The sequence below is a fragment of the Simochromis diagramma genome, unplaced genomic scaffold, assembly GCF_900408965.1.
Source record: "Simochromis diagramma unplaced genomic scaffold, fSimDia1.1 OVJJ01000753.1, whole genome shotgun sequence".
Taxonomy (NCBI): Eukaryota; Metazoa; Chordata; class Actinopteri; order Cichliformes; family Cichlidae; genus Simochromis; species Simochromis diagramma.
Genome location: NW_024387523.1, coordinates 3,017,727 through 3,030,430, shown reverse-complemented (window position 1 = coordinate 3,030,430; position 12,704 = coordinate 3,017,727). Strand labels below are relative to the sequence as shown.

The window sequence follows — 12,704 nt, the reverse complement described above, 5'->3', positions numbered from 1 at the left end:
AAATATAGACCAGAAGACAGTAGATTATAGTAGTAGAAATAACATATTTAGATTAAATATAATCTTAAAGTTAGTTTCCAGTGGAGTCCTCTTTCTAATGAGAACAGGAAGTAGATTTTTTGGTTTCTCTATTACAAGATTAATCCAGATGTACCAGCCATTGCTCACTTGTGTCCACACAGGCCCAAGAAATGCTTACCTGAAGTTTAAAACAAATACTACAGTTTGGCCCATAATTCTTTGGACAAAGATGCAGTTTTTGTAGTTTTGCTTCTTTATACCAACACAGTGGATTTTCATTCCAGCAACATCTGATTGAAGTGCAGATTTTCAGAACTTCAGATTCAGTTTTACAAGTTGAATCTGACTGAACAGCAGTTTCATGCCCAGGTTTCCCTTGTAATTCCATGATGCACGGTATGTACCACCAGCAGATAGAGGATGTATCAACTTGCAAAAATCCATTACTTAAATTTGCCCATTTGTGTAATTAGTGTCTTCTTTTTTCTCCGCTTGGCTAAACAACTTTACAGATGGATTTTAAATGGATCTCTGAGCTGTAAAACACTGTTAAATGTCAGAATTATACACAGACTAATCCAGTGCATTTTGGTGAAAGAAAATTAGTGACAGTGTTTGGAAAAAATTAGATAACAGTGTTTTTCAACCCTTGCACAGCACTCGGCAGAAAACCCCCCAACACTTTGTTGCAGTGTTGCAAGCCTGTTGCTTCTCATTTAGCCGCTGCATTGATGTGGTGAAGTTTCAGCTCAGATTCATCACCCTGTAAGAGTATCTTCATATCCCTGCACCAGACGAACCAGAATGGCCCGGGTGTCTTTGAAAGTGACTTCATCACTAACAGCATACTTCCTCGCTACAATCTCCTTCACCTCTTTCTCTGTTTTCCTGTGTGTTTCCTTTCACATCAATATAATAGCAATTACTGCTGGCATACTAACAGGAGATGACCATGGCCAGGAGAAGCCCAGTGTCTGGTTCATATCAGGGCCGTGGATGAGCAGTGGGTGGAAGAAGACTGTGTCACCCTATTCCATTTCTAGGTGCACCCTGGGATACTGTGGGTCATAGTCTCGGACTCCATGGTACATCTTGTTCACTCAGCCCTCCAACTCAGGATAGTCATGTTCCTGCAGCATGCCATTGTGTGATCCTGGCAGGACGACCAGGCAGATATTCTGCCTGTTCACTGTCTCCATAGCTGTCCATACAATCCCATCACATGGTCAAAAGAGGAAGTAATTCAGATCCTGATGAAATGGATGACAGGACGTCTTCTTACTTGCATCAGGAGGTTTGTTGATCAGCGTCGTGTGCATAGCCATGATATTCTGTCCAGTGAAACACTCAATTTACCAGCGATCCCTAAGTACATACCGTAGTTAGGGATTGCTGGTAAAGAACCGTACCGGAAGAGGTCATGATCCTCCTGCAAGTCCTGCAGTTCAGAGACAGCTTTCTGATTTCAAATTCAAATTTTATTTGTCACACACACACAACCATACACAGTATGACATGAAGTGAAATGCTTGTGGCTGTGCAATGCCTGACCATTACATGACAGTGGTTTTACAGTATCTACAATTTACAGGTTATTACAAAATTTACAGATTTAACTTAGAAATTTACAGTAAAAATGTGCAAATAGCAGAAAGATTATAAATTATAGGAAGTGTGCATGAAGGAAAACCAGAGTGCGTGTGGTGAGACCAAAGGGGGCTGAATAATTACGCACACCCCACTTTTCAGTTATTTATTTGTAAAAAATGTTTGGAATCATGTGTGATTTTCGTTCCACTTCTCACGTGTGCACCACTTTGTGTTGGTCTTTCACGTGGAATTCCAATAAAATTGATTCCTGTTTGTGGCTGTAATGTGACAAAATGCGGAAAAGTTTAACTTTTGCAAGCCACTGTATACATGCATCGTCTTCCTAATGTAATCCCCCCCCCCGATTGTTTTATAGGTTGACAGGAACTTTCTTTTATTTCCGCTGACAGCTTCCCTTAGAAATCGAAACTAAACCGAGCTGCACAAACCAGGAACAAGAGATAGGTATGTATGTTGAATATTATTTTTTCTTGTTTGCCTCTAAAACAGTGCTTGTCACTGTACGATCGTAAAAGGCCCGTACAAGAGCTGTTACAGGCTTAAAGAGGAGTGACGATCAGCAAGTAGCACTATGGCTTCATGCCGTGAAAAATCGCGTTCGAGTGATCCATTTGCTGCGGTGAAGCCAGCCGACGCTTACATATTTTTTGCGCTCTTTTCCGGTAGTTCTTCTCCTTCAGATTCCTCCTTCGACTCACCTACTCTAAATCTGTGCCGAGTTTCATCTCAAACTATTCTAAGATTTCCGATATCTATTGATTTTCATGTTGTATTTACTTTCGTTTTGTTAAAAAGCACTGGCCTGGTTTCGAGTCTGATCTGTGTCCATTTGCTGTATGCTCCCCGCCCCCTCTCTCTCTCCACTTAACTGTCTGCCGAGAGGTTTGTTGATCATCAACTATCAAGGATGATTTTTAATACATTTTAATATGACTTAATAACATTCAATTGATTTTTTTTCTGATTCTACTTTAACAATTTTTAATATGGCTTCATCATGTTCCATTAACTTTGCTGAATTTGAGGATAACTGTTATCTAACTCTTTAAATATAATGAATATTATAATTGTTTAATTTTATTTATCTGAGTGGCTTCAGATGAAATTATACAGGCATGTAGAGTAGGTGAACAAAAAAATTAATCCATTGAGATTTTGACGTCAACTATCAAGGATGATTTTTAATGAATTTTTGATATGCTGTTATCATGTTGCATTTAGCTTGTTGAATTTGAGCAGAAATGTCCTTTCATCATGCAGTGGGTTGAGATAAGACTCTCCTCTCATTCTGAGGAATGAGTTGAAAATGACTCCAAGATTCCTCACTGTGTTTTCAGTACATACACATACACATGTCTGTCAAGGCCCAATTGTGGAGGGGACCAGAGAAAACTCCAGAATCCTACATTTTTTATTATTATTATTTATTTACTTATTTTTATTTTGTTTTGTTTTTTTTTAGCAAAGTCACATACTAATTCAATATGAATTTTGTTTACCTTTGGTCTGCAGTTTCAAATTTCTTTCAGTGTCGCCTGCTCTGGCCCCTGGAATACAAACATTTTTGGTCCCTGATGTCTCTGAATCCACATTTCTAAGAATAGAGTCTTGAGTAAGTATCCCTCCCCCTTGCTTTTTGTGTTGCAGAATAGAGAAAATTATTTTTGTTGGTGGTGCACCGAGACTTCTATTTCGGGCTACAATTCCTTTTTACAGTCACCCTTTGAGCCAAATTTCCCAGCTGCTTGGTCTCAGTGATAACATGCTACTCTTTTCGCTCCACTCTTACGGTTCGTTTCATTACACTTATGGTGCCACCTGATTTAAGCCAGATTTCCATTCATCTCTGTTAATGTAGCTTAATTTAACAAAAAGTAATCTCTAAGGAAGTTCTCATGATTTCTTGGTCTTTCATTTCCTCCTTAGTTTGAGACAGTGGGAGAAGTTAATGCATGCATGCCTCTAAAAAAATTCTTACCATTTTCCCACAAGGTGCATACAAGGTGGAGAAACACAATAAAAAAATTCAAAGGAGAGACATGGGATCTGCTTTTGGTTTGATCTAAACCCTAACTCTAACTTACAGATGAAAACATTAAGAATAAATATGATTCTAAAGATGAAAGAAAATACAGTTAGGTCCATAAATATTTGGACAGAGACAACCGTTTCCTAGTTTCCACATTAACACAATGAATTTTAAAAGAAACAACTCAGTTGATGTGCAGACTTCTTGCTTTAATTTAGTGGGTTCAACATAAAGATTACATAAAAATTGGAGAAACTAAAGTGTTTTTAACACAATCCCTTCATTTGGAGGTCTCAAAAGTAATTGGACAAATTAAATAACTGAAAATTAAATTTTCATGTCTAATACTTGGTTGAAAACTGTTTGCTGACAATGACAGCCTGAAGTCTTGAATTCATGGACATGACTAAATGCTAGCTTTCTTCCTTTTTAATGCTCTGCCAGGCCTTTACTGCTGCAGCTTTCAGTTGTTGTTTGTTTGTAGCAAACAGCATGCATTTCACTTGTTGACGTTTATTCTTCAACAAGTGAAATGCATGCTCAGTTTGGTTAAGATCAGGTGACTGACTTGGCCATTCAAGAATATTCCACTTATTTGCTTTAATAAACTCCTGGGTTGTTTTGGGTCATTGTCCATCTGTATTATGAAACACTGTCCAATCAATTTGACTGCATTTAGTTGGATTTGAGCAGACAGTTTGTCTCTGAACACCTCATCCACAATTTATTTGGCTGCTTCTGTCATGTGTCACATTATCAATAAACACTAATGTCCCAGTGCTACTGGCAGCCATGCATGCCAACGCCATCCCACTGTCCACACACACTTTTTTAAACTTTATTTTTGTTAGTTTAATTTAAGTAGCTTTTTTTTTAAAACTTATATTAATATTCAGTTTTCCACTACTCTACACTGTTTTACTGATAAATATTATTCCATTCTTTAAACATGGGAACAAACCTGGAGTACTAGTATTTATAAAGCTCTTATTGTTTTATTGAGCACTCAAAGTGCTTTACACTTCATGGAGTGGTAACCCATTTAAACAGCACTTCATTTCATTCCATGCATTATCGTCACTTACTGAATTCTACATCAGGACCATTTTGGGGTTTAGCATGCTTTCCAAGTATGTTTTGGCATACAGACAGCCCAAGCCACATTTTATGTGTTCTAGGAGATCTCAAAGTGTTGGCCTTTTTTTGTGGCTTCAGAAATATTGCATGGCAGGAAACAGAATGGTTGGTTGGTTATTGGAATTGGGATGCCTACTACCTGGCATGTAGTAGCATTGAAGCTACAATATGCAACACATCGTTTGCCGCCAACTAGTGAGTGTAAACAATTGTAGACAGCCAGTGTTGACAAGCATAATAAATTACTTGGTTTAGTTTAATCAGTATCTGCTCTGTGGAAGAAACTGGGCATCACTAGGCAGGCTGGCTGGCACAGGAAGGAATCCCAGAACATCTTGAAAAGTATGTTCAAAATCTGTTTTGACACAGAAAGCTCCCAGCCAACCAAGATTTTCAAGCCAGGAGCCTACTTGCTTTGAGTGGACAAGCTGTGTAGTGAAAAGTCTTTTTTCATATAAACTCACTAACCACTTAATTAGGTACACCTTGCTAGTGTTGGGTTGGACTGCCTTTGCCTTTAGAACTGCCTTAATTATTTATGACATGAATTCAACATAGTGCTGGAAACATTTCTTGGAGATGGAGGTAGGGCAAATGTGGTTCAAGAGTTGGGAGTTTGCCTTGTAATCAGAAGGTTGCTAGTTTGAGCCCTGGCTCTGACAGTCTCAGTCATTGTGTCTTTGGGCAAGACACTTCACCCGTTGCCTACTGGTGGTGGTCAGAGGGCCCGGTGGCGCCAGTGTCCGGCAGCCTCGCCTCTGTCAGTGCGCCGTGGCTACAATGTAGCTTGCCATCACCAGTGTGTGAATGGGTGGATGACTGGATGTGTAAAGTGCTTTGGGGTCCTTAGGGACTAGTACAGTGCTATACAAGTACAGGCCATTTACCATTTGGAGATTTGAGTCCATATTGACATGAAAGCATCACATAGTTGCTGTAATTGCTAATGAGACAATCACCATCACGTCCCAAAGAGGCTCTACTGGGTTGAGATCTGGCAATTGTGTAGGTCATTTGAGTACAGTAAACTCCTTGTCATGTTCAAGAAACCAGTTTGAGACGATCTGATCTTTGTGACATAGCATAGTGATCCTGCTGGAAGCAGCCATCAGAAAACTGTGTGGTCATAATGGGATGGCTACGGTCAGTAACAAACACTCAGGCAGGCTGTGGCATTTAAACAATGTTCAGTTGGCCCAAAGTTTGTCGAGAAAATGCCCCCCACACCATTACTACTATTAATAGCCTGAACTGGTAGTTCTGGGTATAATGAATCCATGCTTTTAGGTTGTTAACACTCTTGGTGCAGTTGTTCGCATTAACCCAAACAATCATCTCCCTCACTCATGCGGCTCTGGAACAACAAATTCTTGTCCCTGTCCCTGTGTTTGGTCTCTCTGACCCTATCCTCCAAGGACACCTGTATTAGCTGAAGGACTGTTGACTTTTGCTTAATCAGGTGAAAGGACAGTCTCTCTTAAAGCTGAACACAGGATACACACACACGCACACACACACACACACACACACACACATACACTCATGTACACTGACACAAACGCAGACTCACTCCCCTCCCCCATTTCAAATGCCTCTGAAGTTTGCCCCCCATCCGATGCAGACGGTGGGTCAGCTGGACCCACGCAGAAATGCTGTGACCTGATGCTGCTGTCTACATTGGTTTACTCTAACCCTACTCCCCCACCCCTGTTGCTTGTCATGTGTTTTCATGGTGTTACGGTGTGAAGATTCATGTGCTTTTGAGTTTTTGTTTTCTGGTCTCATACTGATCTCCTATCAGAAGCTCAGTCTGAGTAGAGTTCTCTTTTTTTCTCCTCCTCTACCCTATTGTGTTGTACATTTAATTGTTTTTCTTTACGCTACCTGTTCTGACCTGTCTCCCCAATGTGATGTTTGTGTGATGTGTGTATGGCTGGATCATCATCCTCCTCCCCCTCCAAAAATGTCACGGCACAAATTGAGACTCGTCAGACCAATCAATAATTTTCTTCTACTCACCAGTTGTAGTAAACCTGTATTATGCACTCAGAGATGCTCTTTTTGCATGCTTTTATGGGAACAAGTGGTTATTTTATTTACTGTTGCCTTCTGCTCGATGCAGTCTAGTCATTCTCATTTATCTTCTAGCATTAACAAAGCATTTTCTCAGATAAAACTGCTATTCACTCAACATTTATCCGGTAACCACTCTGTGTAAACCCTAGAGATGGCTGTGTTGGATGGAAAATCCCAGTAAATCCTGAAACTTAGTTTGAACTTGGACAGGTTGCCTAGTGATGCCCAGTTTCTTCCACAGAGCAGGCTGTTACATTCAGTCTTTGACTTTTATACATGCCTGTAGAGTCACACAGCAGCAGAAGTAATAAGCACTAAATATAATTTCAGAAGGATGTGGGCATTTACACCTATGGAACAGCAGCAGTTACTACTTAAACGATAGTTCAGTTTCGATGTTGCATTGATGATTTTAATTTTATCATACTGTTGATTTAATCCAGCCATGTATATGTCACTTTCTGGTTCATTTTTATCTTGCAGGTATCTCAGATGAAAACATGAGCAGAAACACAGAGAAGGTAGGAAAGTCCAAATATTTGTCACAAGAGCTTAAAGAATATTTAAGAATAGTCTCATTCTTTGACACTGTCATTTCTGAATGCATGATGTGTGTTATTTGCTTATTTATTACAGCCAGTGATGGAAGAAGACAGCCAGAACAAGTCATGTCAAATAGAAACCGAGACATTGCTTGACAGACTTCACCTTCAAGACAAACTTCAACATAAGTTGTCACCAGCAGATTTTCTTCAAATATGTCCACCTAGGAAACAGATCGACCATGTAATATCTGAGGAAGATCTACCTACCACTTTTCTCCAAAGGCTGATAATGTTAGACTACAGGGCCAGATATACTTCTGTAAGATCAAGCTGTCAAATCAAGGAGTCGTTCAAAGCCTCCTGCAGTGACTGGGAAGTTTTTGTGAGCAGTAGTGTGGACACACAGAAGAAAGAGCAGACTTCTGTGCATCCAATGGACGTTCAGATGGCAGTATTTCACTGCTCAGACAGCTTCCTGAAACAGATGATGATTACGAAGCTCTCTCGGTGTCAGTATGCCTTACCTTTACTTGTCAATGACCCAGTTACAAAGGAGATTCAGTTTCCTCTGTGGACTTTCAGACAAATAACAAAAACTTGGAGGGTAACTCGGTGTGATTCAAAGATAACCCAAACATCGTCACCATGAAGAGTGTTCCAGTCTACAAAGCTGAAACACCCTTGGTGTCATTTTTCCGTCTGGGTTCTTTGTCAGTGTCTAAATCTCAGCTGATGAACACTTTGATCAACGACCGTCACGACACCTTCTTCCACAGAAACTGCCCAGGAAGCACCGAGTCTCACTATTTGATGGATGGTGTGGCAGAGATTGCCTGGTACTGCCTTGCTGGAAAACCCAATGATGCCTTCAATGACTGTATTGCCTTCTGTAATCTCCATGGTGATGCTCTGTTGATTGAAAAACAGCGTGACATACTGATTCAAAAATCCTCCATCAATGTTTTTCTTATAGCATCTCTGCAAAACAATGAAGAAAGCTGGTCACTTATATCTTGTGTTTTTAAGTCTCATATGCCTCTCATTTGTCTCACTGTTGATGGCAGCTGTGATGCTGTTAAGACAAAAAAGGGAAAGTACATAATGGGCCTCAAAGATAGAAACTACTCAGATGTATCTGAACACTTGAAAAGGATCATTACAGAAGTTTTATCTTCTCTTGATGGTCCCATCTTGAAACCATCCTTCCAGCTTGAAACCATGGCTGAGCTCTCTGGAATCACAGTGGATGAAGCTGACCCAGCCTGTCAAAGAGGGAAATCTGCTGCTATGGAAATAATCAATCTGCTTACAAAGGATAACATGGATGTCTCAAAGATCAAATGTGAATTTCTCCCTTGTCAAGGCAAACTGTGGCATCAGTGGAGCAAAATACACAAAGAACTGTTTCAACTCAGAGGAAACATTGAAAAGGAGAAAAGTCAAAAGCAACAAGAACTGATGAACATACGTCAGAAACAATGTGCTGCTTCCTGCAGTAACCTGATGGAGTTCTTCACTGGAAGTCTCTCATCATTGCCGCCAACAGAGAAAAAGTATTTCCTAAAATGGACTCAGATCTTCATAGATGCCCTCTCCACAGATGATCTGTCTTCAATTCTCCAAAGTTATGATGAAAAGTGGTCTGAGGTCTTGGCTTTGAGGAACAAATGGGACAAATCAGATCTGTTATTAAAAACACAATCTGACCTTGAAGACATATCAAAGAAAATTCAGTCTGCAACTTTTGGTTTGCAGTACATCTTCAGAGAAATGGGACAGATCTATGAAGCCCATAAAACAGCACAAAGAGAGCACAGACACTCTGACTGGTCTAAATACCCTGAGTTGGCTGCACACCTGATGATATCAGGACACCCGATGGAGCTGATGGATGGTGATGCAGGTCATGTGCCTCTAACATGGATCTCCAGTCTTTTAGAAGAAGTCATCAAGAAACTGGGGGACCAGAGAGTTTTTGTGTTGTCAGTTTTGGGCCTACAAAGCAGTGGAAAATCAACAATGCTGAACACCATGTTTGGGCTGCAGTTTGCAGTGAGTGCTGGCAGGTGCACCAAAGGTGCCTTCATGCAGCTGCTCAAAGTATCAGAGGAGATGAAGAAAGACTTGAAGTTTGACTATGTTCTAGTGGTGGACACTGAAGGACTGCGTGCTCTTGAGTTTGGAGGTAGCAACACTCGTCATCATGACAATGAACTGGCAACACTTGTTGTTGGTCTGGGAAACCTGACACTGATCAACATCTTTGGAGAGAATCCATCTGAGATGCAGGGCATCCTGCAGATTGTTGTTCAGGCTTTCATGAGGATGAAGGAAGTTAAACTTTCTCCCAGTTGTGTGTTTGTTCACCAGAATGTCACAGATGTTGCAGCAGCAGAGAAAAACATGGATGGAAAGAGACGCCTGCAGGAAAAACTGGACCAGATGGCCAAACTAGCAGCTAAAGAGGAAGTTTGTGATGCAGAGTGCTTCAGTGATGTCATTGAATTTGATGTTCAAACAGATGTGAAATACTGTGCCCAGCTGTGGGAGGGAAATCCACCCATGGCTCCTCCAAATCCAGGTTACAGTGAGAGCATCCAGGAAGTGAAGAACACCATCCTCTTTAAAGCTTCAGAGTCTGCTGGGATCACTCTCTCACAGTTCAAAACAAACATCCAGGACCTGTGGACTGCACTGCTGAATGACTTTTTTTTTTATTTGGAAAACACACTTGAAATTGCAGTGTACAGAAAACTGAAAGAGATCTTGGCTCAGTGGAGAGACAATTTGAAAATCAAAATTAAAGAGTTCCATGATGAACAAGTGAACAGAAAACTGGATGGAGTCATCCACCTGAAGAACAAACTGGATTATAATAATATTATTATTATTATTGTTGTTATGCTTATTCTTATTCTTATTCTTATTCTTATATTAATAATATATATTATGCCTATCCAACAGAAGAAAGGTCGTAAAATGAAGGATCAGAAATCAGAGTTTGAGAACAAACTGCTGCAGAAGAGCAAAGAGCTCATTCAGAAACTGAAGGACAAGGCCAAAGATGAAGAAGAGCTTCAACGACAGTTCAGCTCTGTTTGGAGCAGCTGGGTTACTGAATTAACAGCAGATACAAAACCTGTTGAAGAAATTAACTTGAAAAATGATCAGTTTATAATCCGTCAAGAACTTGGTTTTGAGCCAGCTCTCATAGATGAATGTAAAAGAAGTGGCAGATACAAGATTATATCAGAGGTTGGTGATTATTCAGTTTATGTGATGACAAGTAGTAATCGGGTGACTAGTTTTTTTCAAAAACATATTTTAAGTTTTGTTCCTCAGCGGAGAAAGCACCAACAGATCAGATCGCTCATTGACCAAGCTGAAAAACAGTCACTTGGTGCAATCAAAAGCAAACCTGTAGCCACAAGAGGCTACTCAACAACTTATTTGCAAGAAATGGCCAATCATGTCACAAAAAAAGTTCAGAAATTTCTGTCAAAGAGGAAATACACCTTGAGGAAGGAGTTTTGTGTTGATCTCTTGCTCTATGTGTTCTATAAGGCAGAGAGTTGGCTTTTAAAGAACAACGATGCAAAGGCCTATTTGGCAAGCAAGAAAACACAGTATTACACAGTTTTTAGAAGTTTTTGTAAAGAAAACTCATCTGCTGTTGTGCTTGGAGAACTGGTCTGTGAAAAGTTGAAAGCTTCCAGTATTGAGGCTGTTTATAACAAGACTGCCATTGATCTCGCTGGAAGGATGAGGTGTAATTTCCCAGCATTCAGTGGGAACAGACTGAACTTGGAGAAACATTTGTTGAGGTCACTCGCTAAGAAAGAAAACTCTGATGATTTCATCACCTACATCACAAATCCAAGGAAACAAACAGAAGCTTTCATCAAAGCAGAGGTACAGAAGTACATCTACATGAGTCACAATGATGAAGCTCTGGAAATACTCAAGAAAAATGTTAATGACATCAAAACAACTGTAAGTCAGGCTTTATTTACTGCAGTACAAAAGGTCCAAAATCAGAGAGGAAACACAGACATGTGGCTGAAGGAATTTTCTAATGTTCTAAAGGATGAGCTGACATTTGACAACATTTGTTCTGAAAACTTCAGTGACTTAAAATATTTTGATTTCCTCAAGGAAGAGATTAAAAAAGGATTTACATCTATCACTGAGATGAGCAGCCTGTCACTGTATAAGATGAAGGAATCCAGACTGAAGCCTGAAGAAATCCTCATAGATCAGCTTTGTAACTGCTGCTGGGTAACATGTCCATTCTGTGCAGCTGTTTGTACCAAACACCATGAAAGATCACAGTCCTGATGACCACAGCACTCATTTTCATCGACCTGATGGGATAATAGGATATTACTATAGAAAAACTAAAGCCCTCAGCGTCAGTTTCTGCACAACAATTGTTACAAGTGAAGGAGGTTTTCACCCTAGCTCTGACCCAGAGAAATACATTCCCTACAAACAGTACAAAACTGCTGGTCCACCATATAATACATGGAGAATCACCCCTGATGGGACTAAACTGGCATATTGGAAATGGTTGGTTTGTCAATTTCAAACGCAACTGGAAAAGCACTATGAGAAAAAGTTCCAGGGCAGAGGAGTGATTCCAGATCTATGGAAATACATATCTAAAAAAGAAGCCATTAAAAGTCTGGATGAAATGTTTTAATGAGCCAAAGAAACTGTAAAACTGCTGTAAATGTTGATACTTGTTTTCACCTAATAACTCGTGAATCCAGCTGTGACGGTCTGATTTTGTTTGAGTGAGAAAAGGAAATTCTATAAATTATTAACATGAAGAAGATGTTATGAGTGACTGTAAGTTAATTCACAAAAAATACAAAGTGAAATACAAAAGTCACATTCTCAATGTTGTGTCCATCTAGGCTTTCAGAGTGTTTTCCAGATAAATACATATTAACCTAATTTTGTTAATTAGCATATCATTTACCTGTTTATAACAAAGATTTTTTTATTTATAAAATAGTCAAAAAATGTAAGGAAACTAAATCATAAAACTGCTGTCAAACAAGTTAACCAAGTCAATGTACTAAATATATATAGACAAAGCTTGCATCGAAGAAATGCAGAGATTACCACCAAACTCCCATTTTGATCCAGGAAAATCTCATTATTAATTTCATTATTAATTCCATTATTTTGCTTTTTTATATTTCTAATGCTTGATTTTTCAGGTAAAATTCTGAGAATTATATTTGTTAAATCATTCTTCTCATCTTCTAAAATATATA

The 12,704-nt window shown here is 39.5% G+C and overlaps 1 protein-coding gene and 1 pseudogene across 1 annotated transcript; one reads left to right on the top strand and one right to left on the bottom strand.

Moving 5' to 3' along the window:
- Nucleotides 1–758: 758 nt before the first annotated feature.
- LOC120726447 lies at nt 759–5,706 on the bottom strand (annotated as a pseudogene).
- On the top strand, nt 3,150–12,073 carry LOC120726459 (interferon-induced very large GTPase 1-like). The gene is given in 5 exon segments (XM_040020054.1): nt 3,150–3,244; nt 7,358–7,395; nt 7,511–8,060; nt 8,063–10,265; nt 10,374–12,073. Coding segments are annotated over 4 exon segments (4,158 nt in total). The 5' UTR covers nt 3,150–3,244; nt 7,358–7,374; the 3' UTR covers nt 11,758–12,073.
- Nucleotides 12,074–12,704: the final 631 nt, after the last annotated feature.